Below are 19,977 nucleotides of genomic sequence, written 5' to 3'. Positions count from 1 at the left end.
TTCCTCTGTCTTGACACCAGTAGAGTAATACTTCTCATCACTATTTCCACATTTTCTTTTCCACTACTACAAATTTTTCCACCATTACTAGCATTGTGGCTGCCCTACTACTGGGAGAACTGAACTCCAGGCCGTCACTGCCATTCTGACTACCCGTTGCCTAACTTCACGTGGAAGTCACCACAGTACAGCTCACAACATTTTTCTTACCAGTAAAATTGAAACCACCCATAGCACTGTAGTAAGAAAATGTAATACAAGCCTAAATACCTGTTTGTCATCCTTACGCTATATGCATGGCAATCAGCCTCCTTTAGCCACATAATAATGGGGAAAAAAGGAATGTCTAAAGTGTTGTGCAATTACATTTTATAACAGGACTTAATAATGTTGCTTTTATCAACACCTGACTGAGCCATAAATAAAAGTTTATTAAGAGAATTTGGGTTAGAAACAGTTGACTGAGAACTGAGTCAACATTTCTAAGTCCTTGATGTTGCTGTAGGCTCTAAATACACCACCCCAACCCCCTCCCCCCCTCTCCAAATGACATCAGTCAGGTATACTGCTGAAAACAATTAGCTCCTGTCAACAATACCAGATTGATAGCAGGTGTAACAAAGCAAAATTCAGCTGATGCCTTGCTTGGACTCTTCAGGTGTCAATTTAGAAAGGAGTTTGATTTCACAGATCTGATCTCTCTCTTCCTCTTCACACAACCGTGCAGGCTTGCTGCCACTGCTGAAGCTGGGGAGATGCACTGGAAGTTCTACTTCAAGCTCTACTGCTTCCTGGACACAGAAAACGTCCCAAAAGATAGCGTGGAATTTGCCTTTATGTTTGAGCAGGTAAAGGACAAAGGTTCCGTTTTGAGGCACTTTTCAGAGGAGGAAAAAAGCAAGAGATCTAGGCAGCACAGAGACAGTTTTGATTATGCTTCTGTTTAACTAAATGCACTACTACTCAAGCATCAAGCGCAAAGAAAGCAGTTCAGTGGTCAAAACAGGCTTAGCCTGACATAAGTGAAGCACATATGATTTACCTAGTGTTATGACTTTTCTTACTTCTGCATTACTTGTGAATTGCTTTATGTATAGTGGTAAAAAATTGGATAACTGTGTCTAAGCTGGATAAAAAAAGGATAATACGTGCTTTTAATTTTGCTCTTATGAAACCATTTTTGTAAGAAAGTGCAAGAGAAAGTGAAAAATGTGTAATTGGCAAGCAAATTAATTGTTAGAGACCCATGTTGGCAACTGTACAGAACTAATAGAACAATAGCTTTTTCTCTTTTCAAAAACTGATTATTTCATAGGCACCGTAGTAAAACAAATCAGTCCAGTCTCAGCAGTAACTGTAAGACAGCTATGATGAGCAGAAATCCACTTAATGAATGTGCTAAGCACAGAATGAGGCTATACTGCAAAACGTAAAATAAGTGAAATTGATTTATAATGAAAATTAAATGCGTCAGCAGTTGGATTTCTATTATATGAAGTCCTGTAGTTGCTCAGAAACTCTCACTGATGGCATTTATTATTGCTGATTGACCTCCTCCTTTTCTACTATATTGCAAATGGCTAAAAATTCTTCCAGTGGACAGCTTCTTTCAAGTGGGCACTAGAGACAGATAAAGATTTCTGCGTAAGGCTATTTGCAATGCCAAGACACTGACGTTCTGTTGGTAAGCAAGCCTGATGTGATCAAGAACTGACATATTTCAGTTTTCATATGTATGAAGCCTTTTCCCCTTCCACAGGATCAGAAACATCTTCACTGTAATAGAGTATTTCTTCCTTGTTCACAGTTTAGGTTTTAAGGCACCATATTACATCATGAGTCTACGAAAAGTCTCTTTCCAGAGCCTACTACTGTAGCTCAATCCAGAACTGCTTATTGTTGACTGAAGGATCTGGGCAATAGATTGCCTTGGTTGGGCTTTAGAAACGTTGCCATTCTGACTGTCTCTCTGTTTTTACGTGTAGAGGAGTCAGCCAGTTAATGCCTCTGCTTTGGGATGAAGTTCAAACAGTAAGAAGAAAATCCATGAGAGCTCTGCGTCAGATATTTTACATTACATTATTGGTTTAAGAGGCAGATTTAGATAGTTTTCCATCGGAACAGCTAAAACAAGCACATTCGCTGAAGCAGATTGTTTTCATGCAGCATTCTGTGCTGACTGGTGTTTCGCCAAATATTTTATGTCTTGCCAAGACCAATAGTATTTCAGCTATAAAGCACGGCACATTCAATCCCTACGATTAATATTACAGCAATACCTTAAAGAGGTGACTTATTACATTCTAACATCAGTTCTGGTTTTTTGCTAATTGTCTGCTTTTGATGGCAGTCATTGACTTTTTTCAGCCAATTAAGAAAGTTCCCTTTTGTCATCAGTTTTAGTTCTGTAACCTCCATTATTTTAAAGTCTGAATCCTTTAATTCATAAGGCACTGAAGAAAACCTTTTAGTTGTTCTTTCTCATTAAAATACTGTCCTTCCATTTCCACAAGACAGCTCTTTCTTCTGCATGTGTACAATCTCAGGTGAACCATCTTGCATGTTTAAAGGCACATTTGTCTCCATCCTAAGCGTACACCTAAATGAACTAGCTCTTACTTAGATGTGAATTATCTCTGTGTTCACTAAACTGCTTGCAATTCCTGCATCCCCAGACATGAGGCATGTTTGTTTCCTGTACTAGTGTCATATGGGGGAAAAAAAAAAATAATCCTAGCTCCTGCACGTTTCCAAAGGTTTGAATGGGTGTGCAAAGAGCTAGGCTCTGAAAGAGCCTTCTTGGTTCAGAATCTCATCCCTGATGCTACAGACCACTATAACATATAAACGTTTTACTAACTTTATCTGGGATCCCTTGAAGATTTACTGTTTTCCCTCAGTGAGGTTTATTACAAAGCTGTCCTAGGGCTTTGCTTGTTTGGCTGGAAACGTCAGTTTTCACAGCCAGATTATTGATAGCAGTAAGCAAAACTAGATATCCGTTTCTTCCTAATGACCTTGAACATAGATGGCTTCCTCCCAATTAGATGTTTAGATCCTGATTTTTCTCCCCTTTGCACTTTATTTTCCTTTTTAGTAACTCAGTTCCTCTTATATATGTGAGTTCACTAAGAGCTGTACTAGTAACAGTAATTCCCGTTTAGCAAGTTCCTCAGTTGCCTTGCAGTTCTTCTGGTAAACCCTGTCTTACCCAGTTTAATAAATTTGCCAAGAGATTTACCACGTTTGGTTTATTTAATGGATCATTTATTTCAGATCCTGGGTTTGCCCGGCAGTAAATCTACTTCCTATTTCTCTCTTAGTCCTTTCAAAGACTGGTTTGTACATAAAAAAACTACCTTCTTCCCCTTGATAGGCTCATGAAGCAGTGATTAGAGGACATTATCCTGCTCCTGAAGAAACCCTCCAGGTCCTTGCAGCTTTGCGTCTTCAGTACCTTCAGGGAGATTACACTCTGCATACCACCATACCAGACATGGAGGAAGTCTATCCCTTGCAAAAGCTGAAGTCTCGGATTACACAGTCTACCAAAACATTTACTGCAGCAGAGAAGGCTGAGAAGAAACGAGCCAGCTTTCTTGAAGGAACGTTGCGGAGGAGTTTTCGCAGTGGCTCTGTCAGCAAACAGAAGGTTGAGGAGGATCAGATGTTAGACATGTGGGTCAAAGAGGAAATCTCAGCTTCCAGGACTAGTATTATTGACAAATGGAAAAAACTCCAGAGGATGAACCAGGAGCAGGCTATGGCAAAGTATATGGCTTTGATTAAGGAATGGCCTGGCTATGGCTCAACACTCTTTGACGTAGAGGTGAGTAAGACCTCCTGAACACTCGAACTACAGTTCATACTGTATAGACGACGATTTCATTACAGAGTAGTGAAACCATAAATACGGTATCACAACGCTCAGACAGCTGATGTAATAAAATGGTAGGTATTAAAAGCAAGCACTGTAGCTATTTAAATCTGCTAGTTAACCATAAAATACAGAGGGGCAGAATGCTAGCCTGATGAATTGCAAACAAGTTTGAGAAATGTAAAAGGCTGCGTTCAAAGAGGGACAAGCAATATGAACTTTTTAAAAAATAGTTACAGACAAGAACATCAACAGTAAGTGGTGTGTGGCTCCCGCTGTTCCCTTTGCTGATAATTTACATTTTTTCGTCTAGTGTAAAGAAGGGGGATTCCCACAAGAGTTGTGGCTTGGAGTCAGCGCTGATGCAGTTTCTGTCTACAAGCGTGGGGAAGGAAGGCCTCTGGAGGTGTTTCAGTATGAACATATCTTGTCATTTGGTGCACCGCTTGCCAACACCTACAAGATCGTGGTGGATGAGAGAGAACTGCTGTTTGAAACTAGTGAGGTAAGAGCAAGAAGGAATTTTGTTGTTGTGGTCTTCCTGTTCTGATAGCCAGGCTACTTAGTAATTTAAGTAATTGCTGCAAATGTTACAGATTTATTCAAGATCCCTGTCAAGCTAAAGGGAAGACATAATGAGATGGATAGAAGTGCTGAGTATTTTTATTTGTTTAACCGCAAAAGGGTTTTGTTGAAAGCTTGACAGTTTTATATTGTTAGCGTCTAAAGAAATTCATTCACATACTGTTATCTTACTAAGAACTTTGCTCTTTATACTCTTTTGGCAGGTAGTTGACATTGCAAAGCTGATGAAAGCTTACATCAGTATGATCGTGAAAAAACGCTACAGCACCTCTCGATCAGTGAGTAGTCACGGAAGTCAGGGCAGCTCCAGGTGAAAACAAAACCAGTTCTACTGTGCTCTAAATAGAACATAGCGTTGCTTGGCCTCAAAATGACCTGATGATACTGATCACGTCTGTTGACAAGCTAACCAAGAACCAGAGTTTCCACGGAAAATATCTTCAAACTTTGTTTTAGAAAGACCAGAGGGTGGGAAGGGGAAAATCAGCTGAAATAGTCACATACTGGAACTGCTGGCTCATTCAAAACTTTCCAAAGCAGCATTACCTTCAGTTGATGTAACAAATGCCTTAAGACTTGATCCACTGCAATACAAGCAGTAATAAGTGCCTTACAATATTAAACCCAACTTGTATTGACCTACAATTGCTGGTAAAAGTCAAGAGGATTTTTTTTGTCCTTTCAGAACACTGAAAACAAAGTTGTATTCATCCATTCTGCACTAATCTACTGGCCTGTATACATGTGGGAAGGGGGAGGGAAGAAGAGCAAGGTATATTTTTTTGGAGAGCTGCTGGCAGCCTTCCTGATGGACGCCAACATTTTTTTTCCCCTTGCTTCCATGGATGTGCACATTGTGCGTGCGGATTTGAGCTGTCAGTAAAATTTGACTAACTTTATTCTGTATTTCACAAGTCTTTTTGAAGCAAAGGGAATAAGTATGTGCAATGGTGTAAACAGTCTTTCTGTACATTTTAATAGTTCAGAGTTATAGTTGTTACAATTGTATGGTTACTTTATAAGCAGTTTTATTAACAAGTAAATTCCAAAATTTTCATACATTGATTTTACTATTGCAAATATGTATTACCATATAAGTAGCAGAAGTCTGCATTCTGTATCTGCTGTATTATAAAGAGAGATGTAGCTGAGAATATTTATAGACTACCCTAATATGGAAATACAATTATCAGTTCAATACTCCATAATGTCAGCTTAAGTTTTTACTATTAAATTTTTCTTTTAGACATCACTCTCTTATAATTCTGGCTGGACTCTCCAACCCAGACTGACTGCCAAAGGTCAGAGCCCTTCAGAGTTGACTAGAGAACGCAAAGTTATACAACGCACCTGCTTTAATACAGCGTTCTCTATTTTACCTGGTTGCCTGATGAAGGTTCTTGACAGTACCCTGTAAATAAATTGGGGAATATCAGCTAATAATAAGCTGATTTTGGACTTCTATTTTTGTACAGAAATACTGTAATATAAGGCAAAACTTTGATCAAAGGTATCTTTTTGTCCACAGCAAAAAAAGAAACGTGAAAAACCTTACTGTTATTAAAAACCTCAGCCTTTAAGGAATCATGCCTACTTACTGGGGAGAAAAAAAAAAAAGGTCCAGCAATAAAGAATATATGTGATGTGCTCTGTTCCCGCTTCATACTGAGTTGGACTTGCAACAAAGCCCTAATTTTGTCTGTCTTCTCAGGAGCCAAGACAGGAACACAGGAGCCAAGACAGGAACACAGCATAGGCTACATATATATCTATATCTATCTATATATACCTGCTTTTGCTCGGAAAGGTGCATGTGCTTTGTGTTGTAATGGGGCAGGTTTCCTTGATCATGTGATGTGTGTCAGTTACACCAACAGGATAGAGGGGAAGGACTGCTGAGCAATTCCACTCCACAAGGAATGTGCAAGTAAAGCTTTCGCTATTTGTGTAGCCCTGATGTAAGATGGCTTGTTTTTACTAGCCAGCCGCAGCATGGTAGTGCAGCATGTGCTGCCCTCGTAAGCGTACATAGCGAGCCTTGTAGTCTATAAAGGCTATGAGAAATCCTCCACCCTCCTCCAACTGGCAGATACTTTTAGTCACTCCACCTGTGACACTGCCCCTCACTCCCTAAAGGCTTACTAAATAACACTACTGATTTCATGTCCCCACCCTCCCAGCAAAGGTGAACTTAATTTAAGCAAGACAAGAAAAATGAGAGAACTGTAACTCCAGTATGTATAGCTACACATACACAAAGTATCCGAGACTGTAACACTTCTGATTTTTTCCATATGAAAGTTGTTTAGAAAGAACTTAGCTGCTCTTAGCAAGGCATCCTTGGAATGACGCAATTTATACATTTCAGCCAGCGCAGCAAGGTGGTTCAGTTTTGTCTATGTGCTGTTTGTAAACATGCTCAGAGAAGTCCCTGACACATCATCATCATGGTTAATTGGTCAAAAAAACAGGAATATACAAGGTGACAATCTTCTTCAGGGTCACAGTCTTGAGAAGCTGATGCCACTTCTCCAGTCCCAGTTCATTTACCTCCTGACTTCTAGATGCTCTCAGCCATTAGGAGGGATGTTTGCTCTGAGTCAATACACAGAAGTGCCTGTCACTACATCTAAGAGCTTCTCTTTGTTCATGCCAATTCTGCCAACCTGCCATGCAAATCTTACTTCAGTTACTATTTTTGAGGCAAATAAAAGATTTCATAATTGTTGATACTCACAAGAAAGAATGAACAGTTTATCAAAATAAGTACTGCATAATAGATATACCTGGGTTTGGAAGTGAGAACAGTGTTCCTTAAACTGTAAAATATTTAAAAATTGATTGAGGAGATGATCTGTTCTTGCAAATTATTTTGCTTCAGTAAAAGCTTATTCCAAGAATACATGAAATTTCTTGCTAGAGCCAGAAATTCTCTCCTGCCTGTGATCTCTTCTGTTACAGTAGCAGTTGAGTTTATCTGAAGAGAGGAGAGGAACTTTCATCATAGAATACATTCTTACTTTTATTCTAGTTTTGAAATAACGGTTTGCGTTTTCAAAAGAACAAACACTGTAGAAGCTTACTACTGCTTATAAAAGAAAGAGTAGATCTGTACCTCTGGACAGGCCATAGTATTGCAACTGCTGCACGCTGTAGGTTGAGCGCATCAGAAATCACAGAGTATTAGCAGTTAAAGGGTTCTAGGAGAAGCACCATGCCTTGTCCAGTACCTCTAGAGAGAAGGGGAATTTTACTGTACATGTTGTGGTTTTCAGGATTTGAAACGATCATGTATTTTCTGAGGGAATGGAGAGCAGCAATGCGTGCTCCTGTGCCCATCTCCTGCCGCCGCCCACCCCTGCCCCCAGGACCAGCCCTGATCCCAGTGCTGCCGCTCCAGCAGAGCCGCCAGCCCCAGGTGGTTACACTGACCCTGTCGAAACCCCTCTGGTTCCCGTGCCCTCTGACTGCGCCTGGTCGAATACAGCCACAGCGAGAAAAGCCCTAGGACCCCACCGGCAGGACATGCTGCAGGAGCCCAGGCTAGGCAGAAACTGTGCAGTCTGGCCTAGGAATAGAGTGGCAGCTGCAATGGAAATAACACAACTGTGTATCATCATCTTAGCACACCTTAAAGCTGGCCGTGCCTCCATTCCACCTATGTCCTCAGGCTTCAGTCTGGCACTTTCCCCGTGCCTCATAATACACATACATCCATTTGTCAGGGTGCCAGAATTCTTAATAAACTTAATTACACAAGTTATGCAGAGGAAATTGCTTCACCCAAAAAGTGTTGCATCAGAAACCTAGGTTTCAAGCCCCACGCTTCTGAGGCGTAGGGCTATAACAGGTTTGCACCAGTACAAACACCTAATGCAGACGTGCTGCAGCACTGCAAGTCATGCTGGCGTAAGTCGGTTTTACAGCAACTTGGGCAGAACAGTGGCAGCTTCTTCAGTGCTGACAGACTATTTCTCACAGCACGTCTACTGCAGATCACTTACAGCTCTCTGAAGCAAATACAGAAGGGTACCAACCAAATATGACAGCACTGTCTTAACTAATTCTGCATGGTGCCCAGCCCTAGAAACCCACTGCATTTCACTCCATCAGATACAGCAATACAGCTACCAGCTGTGCCGTGGCACAACCGTACTGTCACAAACACAGGCGCACACACAGGGCTGCAAGGTGGGCGAGATTGTGGGGATGGGCATTTGCAATTGGTTCATAGGACTTTCAATCAATCGACCCCTATTTATTTCAAAGTACTGAGTTATCAATGCCAGTTAAACTCACATCACAAGCAAACATCTAATAAAGTTTAATCGTGAAGGAACCCACTGAGAATATCTCCCACCAATAACGTCACAACAGACACAAGGCCTCTGGTGCAACACATCAAAAACTACGCATGCTACAACAGCCATGGGAAGCAAGCAGAAGAGGGCAGCAGCGTTCCAAAGAAGTGAGCTATACAGACAGCGGTTCCATCTGTAGTGTGATTTTACCTGATCTTTATCACAAGGCAACAGGCTGGGGTAGGAGAAGGAAGAGGGAGCCCTCTCGCCATGTCCACCAGGCGTGTGATTAGGACAAGCAACAGCTACTCGGGCTGCTCCTCAGACATGCCAACAGCCCCATCCATCTCTAGCTTTGGGCAGTCATAAAGTGAAAAATACGTTAAGCATCAGAGGGGCTGGAGAAAGGGGACACCAACAAAACAAAGTGAAACTTCTAAGGCCAAAGTTGCAAGTTTCTAATTGAACAGTCACTCCTTTTTACTGATACATGGGGGGGGGGGGGGGGGGGGGGGGGGGGGGGGGGGGAGGCACTGCTTGCCCCCATTACCCTGTTCAGAAGGCAGTTCCTGAACTTCTCTGTAGACATTTTTCCACAATTTCTTGTCTAAAGTTAATTCATGACTAGCTTATTTGTTCCTGTTCCAGCACAATCTTTTAATAATTTTTCCTCCATGAATTTTTACCCACTCCTCCCTCCCAATACGTTTTATAAGTAGTATTTGCATCATCTTCCAGCGTTCATTTTGCAAGACTACTCGAGCTAAAACTTTTTTTAAATAAACTTTTCTCAAAAGCAAGTTCTCCCTTCTCCCTAATCAGCCTCATAGCATCTTTCAGCATCTATTACAGTTTACGTTCTTTAAAAACAAAGATGGGAATGGTACAGTGCTCTAAACACCTTACTGTTGCTTTATAACAACAGTCTAAAACTCTATCAACTAAAAGTACTTTACCTGTATCTCATAATCTCACTAGTGCTGTTCATAGTGACATCCCTTTAATTCTGCATGGGAATTCTAGACTGATAAAGATGAAAGGAGGGGACAAAGGGCCAAACTTAATCAACGGACAAGATTTCAACTAGTTCTTGAAATCAGTTCCCAAGCATATTATTTTTCATTCTGTGTTGTTACATGTAATTTCTCTTACTCGTATCCATAAGAGCATCCAGTCCGTCCTTTGTGATTATCCTGCCTAGTTTTGCTTCATACATATCAAAACACTGTTCTTATAATCATGTCACCAATAAAAACATTTAAAGGGATCTCCAACCCATCCCTGGTAACACAATTATAACTTCAGTGATTTATATTAGTAAGGTCCCATAAAAAAACCCAACATATTCCCTTTTGCCACCTTCCTACCCATCTTATTTTTGTAAGAATTTCTATATGCTGTATCTTAAAACAGCAATTTTCAAACTTTTTAGATTACTTCCTTTTTCTCGCATAAGAGTTTATTTTTCCTTTGCTGCTAGTCACCCACACACATCTCCTTGGCAGACCTGAATCACACTCCTGGTATTTACCAACTGACCAACAGTAAGATCACAAACATCTCTCATTTGACTGTGTCAGAATTAAAAAACAGTAGACGCTGATGAAATTGCATCTTCAAGATCTGTTTTCTCAGTTATAAGGAAGGATCTTGTGTGCACTCTGGGAAATTCCATATAAAGGGCACTGTATCCGTTTTGCATTCTGAAAGACATTTCCCTAACTTTTTTCTTATATGCCCCCTTCTGTATTTCGCCACCCACGCTACCACAGTCAGCCTTCTCAGTACAGTGCCACAATCCAGTTTTCTCTAGCTAGGCATTACCTTAGCCCGCTCCTCACTATGAGCTTGACAGTTCACTAAGCCCAACATTACACCCAACTGTCCTCTCCACAGATTGCCACCAAGAATTTCGACCTTTTACCCTCAAGTGAAATTACCTGTTTGCTACTATCCCTCGCCAGAGCACGCTGATGTATCCACTGCCCTCCTGCAGCCTTAGCTGTGGAGACCACAATTTGTAGCACTCTCCCTGGCAGCAGCTGGGGTTGCAGTTCTGGCTACTTACACAGCAAACATACTCTCTCCATTCTCAACTGCTCCCAATTTTGTGTCCCCCACACTTCTTCCCACTTTGAGAATCTTGATCTCTCGAACTACAGTTTTTAAACAAAGCACAGCGTCAAACATCAACTCTTGACAGATCACCCACATAGCCTGCATCTAAAAAGTAAGTTCATAAAGTCAATGTAATAATCAAATGCATCTAATTACTTTCCTCTCCACAATATTTAAGGCATTGTATAGTTTTACCGCAATACTAATGTTTTTGCTTAGATCACTCTCCCTACAAATAAAGCCAAAAGACTAATGTACGAATTTGCTGATTCCCAGCAATTTTGATTCTTCCTTGCCAATGACAACTCCCATATGAGCTTACCTGTTTCACAAATTCTAAACAATTGCTAGATTCAAAAAGGTTGCTGGCCTGCTTGGCCTGCTCTCAGGAGGAGTTGACCGAAGAGTGCAGCTAAACCCATAAAGTCATTATCGACTCTCTACCACATATATTCAAACAGATAATGCTATCTAAGAGATTACCGTAATTAGTTCCAAAATTAGATCCATGAAAATCAATTATTGATCCTCTACATGGCATGATTAAACAGACAAGAAGAGCAACATAGTTGGGTGTTGAACACCTATAAATTGTATAAATATTTTATAAGATTGTTGTACAATACTATTTCTGGGCTAAAACCACTTGTTTTAAGTGGTTTCTTAATTGGCTTTGACCATAGCTGTTGAGCCTGTCAACATACATTTTCTTCTGCAAAGTCCTTTGTCTCAGGTCCTAAGCAGTTACGTCAGAGCTATTGTCCTTTCTAATTTAAAGTTGATCTGTCTTTATTATCCATCTAATGCCACGCCAACAATTCAAAACATAGAAATGTATATTGTTACACTAGGTCAATTCTATAGAACCTGGATTTGGAAAAGAACAACGCTGCATTTGAGAATGGAACATTTACTATTGCTCTCACACACATTAAGCACACAAAAAGGAATATCTGATGCACGGCTATCAGAGCATCCTGATCATGATTTGTATTACAGAAAAACTAAAACTGAAGCATGATTCTTCCATATATTACTTTGTTGTTGAGTTCTACTCTTAAAGCTTTGAGTTCACGGGCATTAAGAAGCAGCATAGCCTAGCAGTGAGGAAAAAGACCCCAAATGCTAACATTCCTGGATAAGAAGCAGCATCAACATTCATATAATTTTGTCACTCGTTAATTTTTTTATCTTTTACCACCTGGTAGTTTGTATTGGGTTTGCGTGGCAAGGTTTTGGTAGCGGGGGGTGGCTACAGGGGTGGCTTCTGTAAGAAGATGCCAGAAGCTTCCCCCATGTCCGATGGAGCCAATGCCAGCCAGCTCCAAGATGGACCCGCTGCTGGCCAAGCCCGAGCCCATCAGTGACTGTGGTAGCGCCTCTGTGATAATGTATTTAAGAAGGGAAAAAAAATGCACAACAAACTGCAGCCGGAGAGAGGAGTGAGAACCTGTGAGAGAAACAACTCTGCAGACACCAAGGTCAGGGAAGAAGGAGGGGGAGGAGGTGCTCCAGGCGCCGGAGCTGAGATTCCCCTGCAGCCCGTGGGGAAGACCATGGTGAGGCAGGCTGTCCCCCTGCAGCCCATGGAGGTCCACGGTGGAGCAGATATCCACCTGCAGCCCATGGAGGACCCCACACCAGAGCAGGTGGATGCCTGAAGAAGGCTGGGACCCCATGGGAAGCCTGCGCTGGAGCAGGCTCCTGGCAGGACCTGTGGACCCATGGAGAGAGGAGCCCCCACTGGAGCAGGTTTGCTGGCAGGACTTGTGACCTCGCGGGGGACCCACACTGGAGCAGTCTGTTCCTGAAGGACTGCACCCCATGGAAGGGACCCACACTGGAGCAGTTCATGAAGAACTGCAGCCCGTGGGAAGGACTCACGTTGGAGAAGTTCGTGGAGGACTGTCTCCCGTGGGAGGGACCCCACGCTGGAGCAGGGGAAGAATGTGAGGAGTCCTCCCCCTGAGGAGGAAGGAGCGGCAGAGACAACGTGTGATGAACTGACTGCAACCCCCGTTCCCTGTCCCCCTGTGCCTCTCGGGGAGGAGGTAGAGAACTCGGGAGTGAAGTTGAGCCCAGGAAGAAGGGAGGGGTGGGGGGAAGGTGTTTTTAAGATTTAGTTTTTATTTCTTATTATCCTACTCTGATTTGATTGGTAATAAATTAAGTTAATTTCCCCGAGTTGAGTCTGTTTTGCCCATGACAGTAATTGCTGAGTGATCTCCCTGCCCTTATCTCGACCCACGAACCTTTTGTTATATTTTCTCTCCCCTGTCCAGCTGAGGAGGGGCATGATAGAGCAGCTTTGGTGGGCACCTGGCATCCAGCCAGGGTCAACCCACCACATAGTTTTAGCTTACAAGGCCAATTAGGTCCCATGAATTCCAGCTGCCCTACAGATAAACATTTCACTGTAACATAAGAGCATTTTGAAAAGTCTGAACTGGGAAACTTTAATTTTGCTTAGCATGCTATGCACATTAATTTGTTTTTTCCCTGAATATACATCTTTGCAGACCTGGTGTTAAAAGCACCAAGTTTTAATTTTTTCCTACCCACTAATATTGTCTACCACAATCCAGCACAATTATGTACATGCTAAGTAGTCTCATAACCTCAGGCAACTAAGTATTTCATTTTAAGGTCACTTACAAGCTTTTGCAAGCACAGACCTTTTTTAAGATTTGTTTTATAAATCAACCACAGTTTTGATTTGTAAATTACAAGCTCTCATGTTTTTTCATTATTTATATTGGGAAAGTACCTGGGAAATCTGTTTGAAATTGCACCCTGCTTAGGCTTGGCACTGCACAAACACATATGAGATCACCCCCATCTGTAAAGACTTCTAACAAACAGAGAAGAAAAAGAGCAGGTCAGGAAGATACAAGGAGTATTCAGTGTATCGGGAAGATAACAAGCAATCTTCCCCCTATCACACAGCAGGACAGTGGGAACACTAAAACAGAATGCAGGTCGCTTCACTCTCGACCAGTGCTCTGTTTTCCAGACTAGTATAACTTTAAAAAGCCAGCAGAGGCAGTGCAAGCATTCTAAACAGCATCATCCTGCTGATGACAAGGTATTAGTTTTTTTTAAAATGAAGTTCTCCCATAAATTGTCCTTCCTTTTTAGATAAAGGAAGGAAAACACGAATTTATGAATACATAAGTAAAAATAAGGAAACAATAAGAAAAAACAACACAGAATCAATATCAAACAAGACCTTAGTGACTAAAGTTCTTTTTGTAAAATATAATTTGGGACAAGATATACTTGGCTGGATTTGACACACAAAACTTAAAACCATGTTCATTCTGCTATCCTATGTTTACTTCAAGAAGCTAAAAAAAAAAAGCAAGAAGCAAGGCTGATGGCTGAGAGAAACAGCAGAGGACAGCCTCTAAAATAAAGTGTTTCTGGAAGGCGATTGATGTTCCCCCAGACTAACTGGGAATTATGCCTCTGAATTTCCCTGCATTTCCTTTAACGACAACTAGTTAGTTAGTTAGTTGCAACAACCCACATGGCAATACTGAAGCCCAAAACCTAGAACATTAAACTGAATGCTGTGTTTTCGAAGCACGCGGCAGGGGATGAGAGTAGAAAAGGACTGTTGCTGCCTGCCATTTTAACTGATACACAAACTTGTATGTAAAATACTTAAAAAAATGTGTCACAGTCCTAATTGCATTTTGCATAACATAGGGCAACACTTAACACATTCCTGCTCCATATTTTAAGTTTATGACATATTACAGTTAAATAAAAGAATAAACAGTTTGGGACATAGTTTCAACAATGTTCCACAATAGAGTAGAGACCTTCTGGATGCTGAAAGGCTAAGAGGGTGTCATCAAAGGAGAAAACTGTTTGCCAATTATTAATTGTAAAGTTATTCTACACTTAAACAGTAACTATAAAAGAGATCAGAGTTTAGTGAAGAGACCCATGAGAAAGTCCGCAAAAGCATGCATGAAGCTTCAGGCAGAAAGAGGATTAACGAAAGGTGCACTGTATGCATGTCACATATGACACCAGTCTTTAAAGAGTTTGAGGGATCTAGGCAACTAAAGGCTTTTAATGTTAATTAGTAAATATTATAATAAAGAATATAATTAGTGGACACCTGGAGAAATATGATCTACTGGGGAGAGGCAGCATTGGTTCTGTAAAATAAAGCTCTGCCCTAGAAATTTGCTGAAGTTCTTTGACAGACCTGTGAATGAGGGAAATCTGGTTTACCTGGATTTCCAAAAGGCTTTTGGCAAAATTCATCACCTAAGGCTTTTAAAGAAGCTATGTAGCCACATGAGAAGGGAAGTCCTGATGTGGAGAAATAATTGGCTAGAAGATAGGCAACAGACAGTAAGAGCACATGGTCCATCTTCAACAAAGGAAGGGGATCATCACTGAAGTTCTGCAGGGGCTCTGTGCTCTTCCACCTGTTCAACAGTGAACTGGAAAAATGACAAACAGCAAGCTCAAAGTTTAGTGATGACATCAAGTTATTTAGGAAAGTGGGGACAAGGGCAGACTAAAGAACTGCATGACTTTAGGAAACTGAATAGTTGTCCAATAAAATGGTAGAATAAATTCCAAGTAGATAAAGTGAGGCAGGTGAGGTGTGTGGGGGGAAGCCCAGTCCCAGATTCAGCTGTACAAGCAGCTCTGAACTGATCATTATCACTAAGGGACAAAACTGTGAAGTTTCAATAGTTCCAGGAAAATATCAACTTGGTGTCTTGCACCAGTTAGAAAGAAAAAAAGAATAAGGAAAAAAAAAAGGAAAGCAGACATTAGAAATTATTACAAAAGGCATAAAGCAAACCACAGAGCATTCTTATGAAACTATTTAAATCCATGACCTGCTCCCACTTTGAACGCAGCGATGATGTGACTAGAACTGCACAAGAAGGTTCTCTTAGAACGGGGAAAGGTTCAGGGAAGGGGAACAAGGATGATCAAAGTCACAGAACTGCTACCATACGAAGAATGACTGAGGCGATTCTTCAGCCTCAAAGCAGAGACAAGGTAGGAAGTGCCATGGGGATGACTGGATACAGAGTCAATAATCATGCACTAACTATGGGTCATTAGCAGGACAAGGGAGGTGGTTCTTCCCCTCCTTCTACCATTCGTGAGACCACATATAGAATACTTTGTCCGCTTTTGGGCAACCCAATACAAGACACACGCTGACATACTGGAAGGAGTCCAGAGGGCCCCTGGAAGGTCAGTGGCATACAGCACGTAATGTAGAAGGAGAGGCTGAGAGAGATGGGTTCGCTCACTCTGGAGGACGGAAGGTTAATGGGGATCAACTTGCTAAGTACATAATGTGTGGTTCTAGAGCAGATGGGGCCAGAGTCCTCCCCTACAAGGTGCATACCAAAAAAATTAGCGGAAATGGGCAAAACTTGCAGAACAAGAAATTTTTAACAGATAATAAAAAAATATTCTTCACAATGAACATGGTCAAACATTGGAACCAGTTGCCCAGAGCGTGCTGTAGAATCTGCAGTCCTCAGAAATGTCCAGAACTAATCTGGGCATGACAGTGAGCAACATGGCATAGCCAACTACCAAGGTGCTTTGAGTGTGTATGTGGGGAGAAAGGTCAGATCAAACGTCTTCCAGACATTCCTTCCAAACTAACTTATTCTGTGATCCTGTGATCAAATGAAGCAAGTGGAAAACAAGTTAAAAAAAAAAAAAAAAAGAAGAAAAATCATACCATTTTGAGCTGGAATCCTCAATTGAATTCAACAATGTTACTCTATGCCGACATCAGAATTTTCAAACATATTTCAGAAGCATTAGAGTGCTTTGATAATCGTAAGCTCCTTTGACACAAGCATTTAGAAAGCTTTCTTCTCAGTTTTCATCCATCATTTACACTGTAGTCCCTGACACCAGAACCGCAGTCCCTAACCTAATTCTGTGCATTACAGCTCACACGTGCAACTGTGCACTGGGTGCTAGTCCTAGTTTTTCCCAGCACAAACTCACAAACTGCACACAAACCTTTTAAGCCCTGGCAGGCAAAACATCAAAATACAGAAAGATCAAAGCCAGACAATGTATTTACTACTATTTTTCTGAAAAAGACATCTAAACTTTCAATGGCTGGGAATGAATCATTCATCTCTTCTCTCACACTGCTGTTTATGCCAGAGTGCTTTCAGTAAGCTCGTTCATATAAACCCAGCCCAATAACTATCAACAGTGAAAAAAGGAGAGCTGGCATCCATCAGTACTTGAAGCATTTTTTTTTCCATTAGCTAAATTACAAAACCTATTCTGGAAGAACTTTTCACTAATTTCTGTTCATATCCTTCACGGTACAGGTCAGGAAAGCAGAGGCCAGTAATCTAGAATGGATGCAAGTTTAATCAAAATCTGAAAGAGTTCCCGTATCTGTAGTCTACCCTGCCCACTGAAACCCTGCCTCATCCTCCCCTCCTGGATTCCATCCCCCGCTTTTTCTGAGGAGAGGGGGCAATCTTGAACTCCTGTGACTGAAGGGAGTACAGCATAGAGTATAAATTATGGGGGGGTGGGCATACAATTGTCCTCAAATGTTTAAAAAAAGGACAGAATATTGGTAAGGGAGGATCGCCTAAAACCTACCATGGTTTTAATCCTTAGGGCCATACGATTATATTGCCATTATCCTACTGTTGGTTAAAGCCATATTTAAACATTTTAACCCCAGTGTGCTTTCTGGGGCTAACTATCCCATGGTCACTTTAAAAGTGCATAAGGAACACCCGACTTCTTTCCAGGCTTACCTAGTAACTGTTTGGAGTTGGCTAGACTTAGATGCTGGATGGGACAGCCCACATTACTGAAATAACTGAATGCTAGCAAGGGAAAGCAATCTGCCGCTGGCTAAGCTGGGGATGGTTTTGGCAAGTTATGGACAGTGTTCACTAGAACAGCAGCTTTGGCACAGGTAACACAGCATCCTGCAATGACCTCAAAAAAGAAAAGGAGAACTACAGAAGAAACTCCCCCTTCTGTGCCCCTCTGCCTACCTCTTTTGCCTTGTGAGAAGACCGTATTTTTACTCCCGTGGACTGGTAAGATTCCCTCTGCTCCCACTCCCCAAAACAGGGAATCAGCATCTGCAGGCAGCCGCTGCACACACGCTAGAGAGGCGTCAGATGCTCAGGCGACACCAGGAGGAGAGCTCGGTAACTGTAAGCAGCCGCTTGCAGGCATAGCAAGCTGCCTGTTTTCCAGCATGGGGAGGACACTCTGTTTTTGCCAAGTCTTTTTCAGGACAAAGTTTTATCCATCAGCACAAAACTGAAGCAAAACAACAAAGTGTTTCTTCAGCCTTGCTGCAACTACTTCCCAGAGCCTTTCTTTGCCATCCGTGTGTTTGGGGTTACGAGGGGAGCCCGTCTCTTCCCCTTTGCTCTCTCAGACCTTCATAGACAACACTTAATCAATCACTTTTTAGCTGGGCTTATTATTCAGGCAGGTCTGCCTGGCTCCAGGTTCTTAGAGGTAAGAGCATAGTAGTATAGCAAATTAGCATAAAACTAATATGTCCTTCAGAAAAAATTTAATTGCTTATGTAGAACAACGTTCTGTATGTTTCCTCTTGGGCACAATTCATATACTACATAGAGTACGTGGAATCAGAGAAGTAACGAAACTCCTTCCAAGGTCATCTGGTCAAAACGCACAGCAGATTTGCAACCCGCAGTCAACATTGCAACTTAATTTTGTAATCTTATTTTGTCTTCTTTTACCTCAGAGAAAAAACGGCATGTTGACCTTCAAGTGAGTATGACTCCTTTTCCCATAAAAAAATTGAGCTATCAGGGGGTACTCAATTAAGCTAGAAACAGATGTTAACTCCCAATCCAAAATTACTCTTCTGTTTTTGTTACTTTGCTCTTGCAATAAAAATTATTTAATTCTATGCAGTTTACACTGTGAGACATGTTCTTTGATTGCAATTTTTGGCTGTTCCTGTTCAGCAACAGATGCTCGAGCGACGTTTCTCACCAGGCACGCTCTCCAGAATTCAGCTCCCCAATAATCACATTAGCTATTATGCACATCATCACCTTAAAGATAGTGTCAAGCTTCCATCTTGAGCCTGAGGCTGGCCAGATATTTAGTAGTGCAGATGACAGGACAGCATGGTATAGATTTTCAAGCGTGTTTCGTGGATACTTAAGATGCAGATGGAAGCCATCAAACCCCTGTAGCCTCCTTCACGGTCTTGGGAGACGTGCCCAGCACTGTGACAACAACAATTTACTTCAATTTTTTTTTTTCCTTTTAGGATTTTGGAGACTGTTGCTTGTCAGTGGGACATACAGGAGGAGGAGATGAAGAAGGAGTCTCAGTGGTAACATCTACTGGCAGGTTTCATCCCACACCGTTTCCCGCATCAAGAAGGCAACTGGTTGCCCAGCCTTCCCCAGCAGGCAACCAAAATCCTCGACGCTTCTACCTGGTCACTTCTGCGACCCGGCTGAGCGCCTGCGAGCCCCGCGCTCACCAGAAGACGCGGGCAGCTCGGAGCACCTACTCCCGGTGTAACCCCACCGCCTGCCGCTTTTCAGGGCCCGCAGAGGCGGGGCAGCAACGCGGGGGGGGGGGGGGGGGGGCAGAGGCGGCGGAGAGGCGGGGGCAGCCGCAGGCCGCGGCCGAGGGAAGGACGGCGCGGCCGCTCGGCACGCACAGCGGCCGGGCAACGGGCACGCGGCGGAGCACGTCACCCTCCCCGCGCGCACACCCCCAACCGTCACCGCCCCCACCCGCCTCTCGCCCCTCTCCCGCCCACGAGGCGCCGCCCCCCAGCACCTGTCACGCGCACGCGCAACCCCTCGTGACACCTGCCTGGAGGGCGGCTCCCCCCCCGCCCCCCCGTGTCTGGTGCGCGGCTCGCGGTGACGTCACCGGCGCCGGTGGGTGGGTGGGGTGCGGGGGGTAACGGCTGCGCTCCGGGCCCCGCCCCTGGCGCTGCCCGGCCGGGCCGCGCCCCTGCCCCGCCTCCCGCCAGCCCGGCCCGGCCCGGCCCAGCTCCGCCCGGCCGAGCGGCAGCCCGGCGGCCGCCGACGAGCC

The 19,977-nt window shown here is 42.8% G+C and overlaps 1 protein-coding gene across 1 annotated transcript in view; it reads left to right on the top strand.

Moving 5' to 3' along the window:
- The window catches only part of MYO10 (myosin X), a 174,966-nt gene extending 168,920 nt beyond the window's left edge, over positions 1-6,046 (top strand). The window contains exons 38-41 of the mRNA XM_050890685.1: positions 728-848; positions 3,377-3,829; positions 4,191-4,382; positions 4,666-6,046. Coding sequence (XP_050746642.1) covers positions 728-848; positions 3,377-3,829; positions 4,191-4,382; positions 4,666-4,776 — 877 coding nt within the window. The 3' untranslated portion in view covers positions 4,777-6,046. The remainder of the gene's footprint in view (positions 1-727; positions 849-3,376; positions 3,830-4,190; positions 4,383-4,665) is intronic.
- The last annotated feature ends 13,931 nt before the right edge of the window (positions 6,047-19,977 follow it).

This window comes from Gymnogyps californianus, chromosome 2 (assembly GCF_018139145.2).
Source record: "Gymnogyps californianus isolate 813 chromosome 2, ASM1813914v2, whole genome shotgun sequence".
NCBI lineage: Eukaryota > Metazoa > Chordata > Aves > Accipitriformes > Cathartidae > Gymnogyps > Gymnogyps californianus.
Note: the sequence above shows the minus strand (reverse complement) of the source record. Positions and strands in the feature narration are given on the sequence as shown.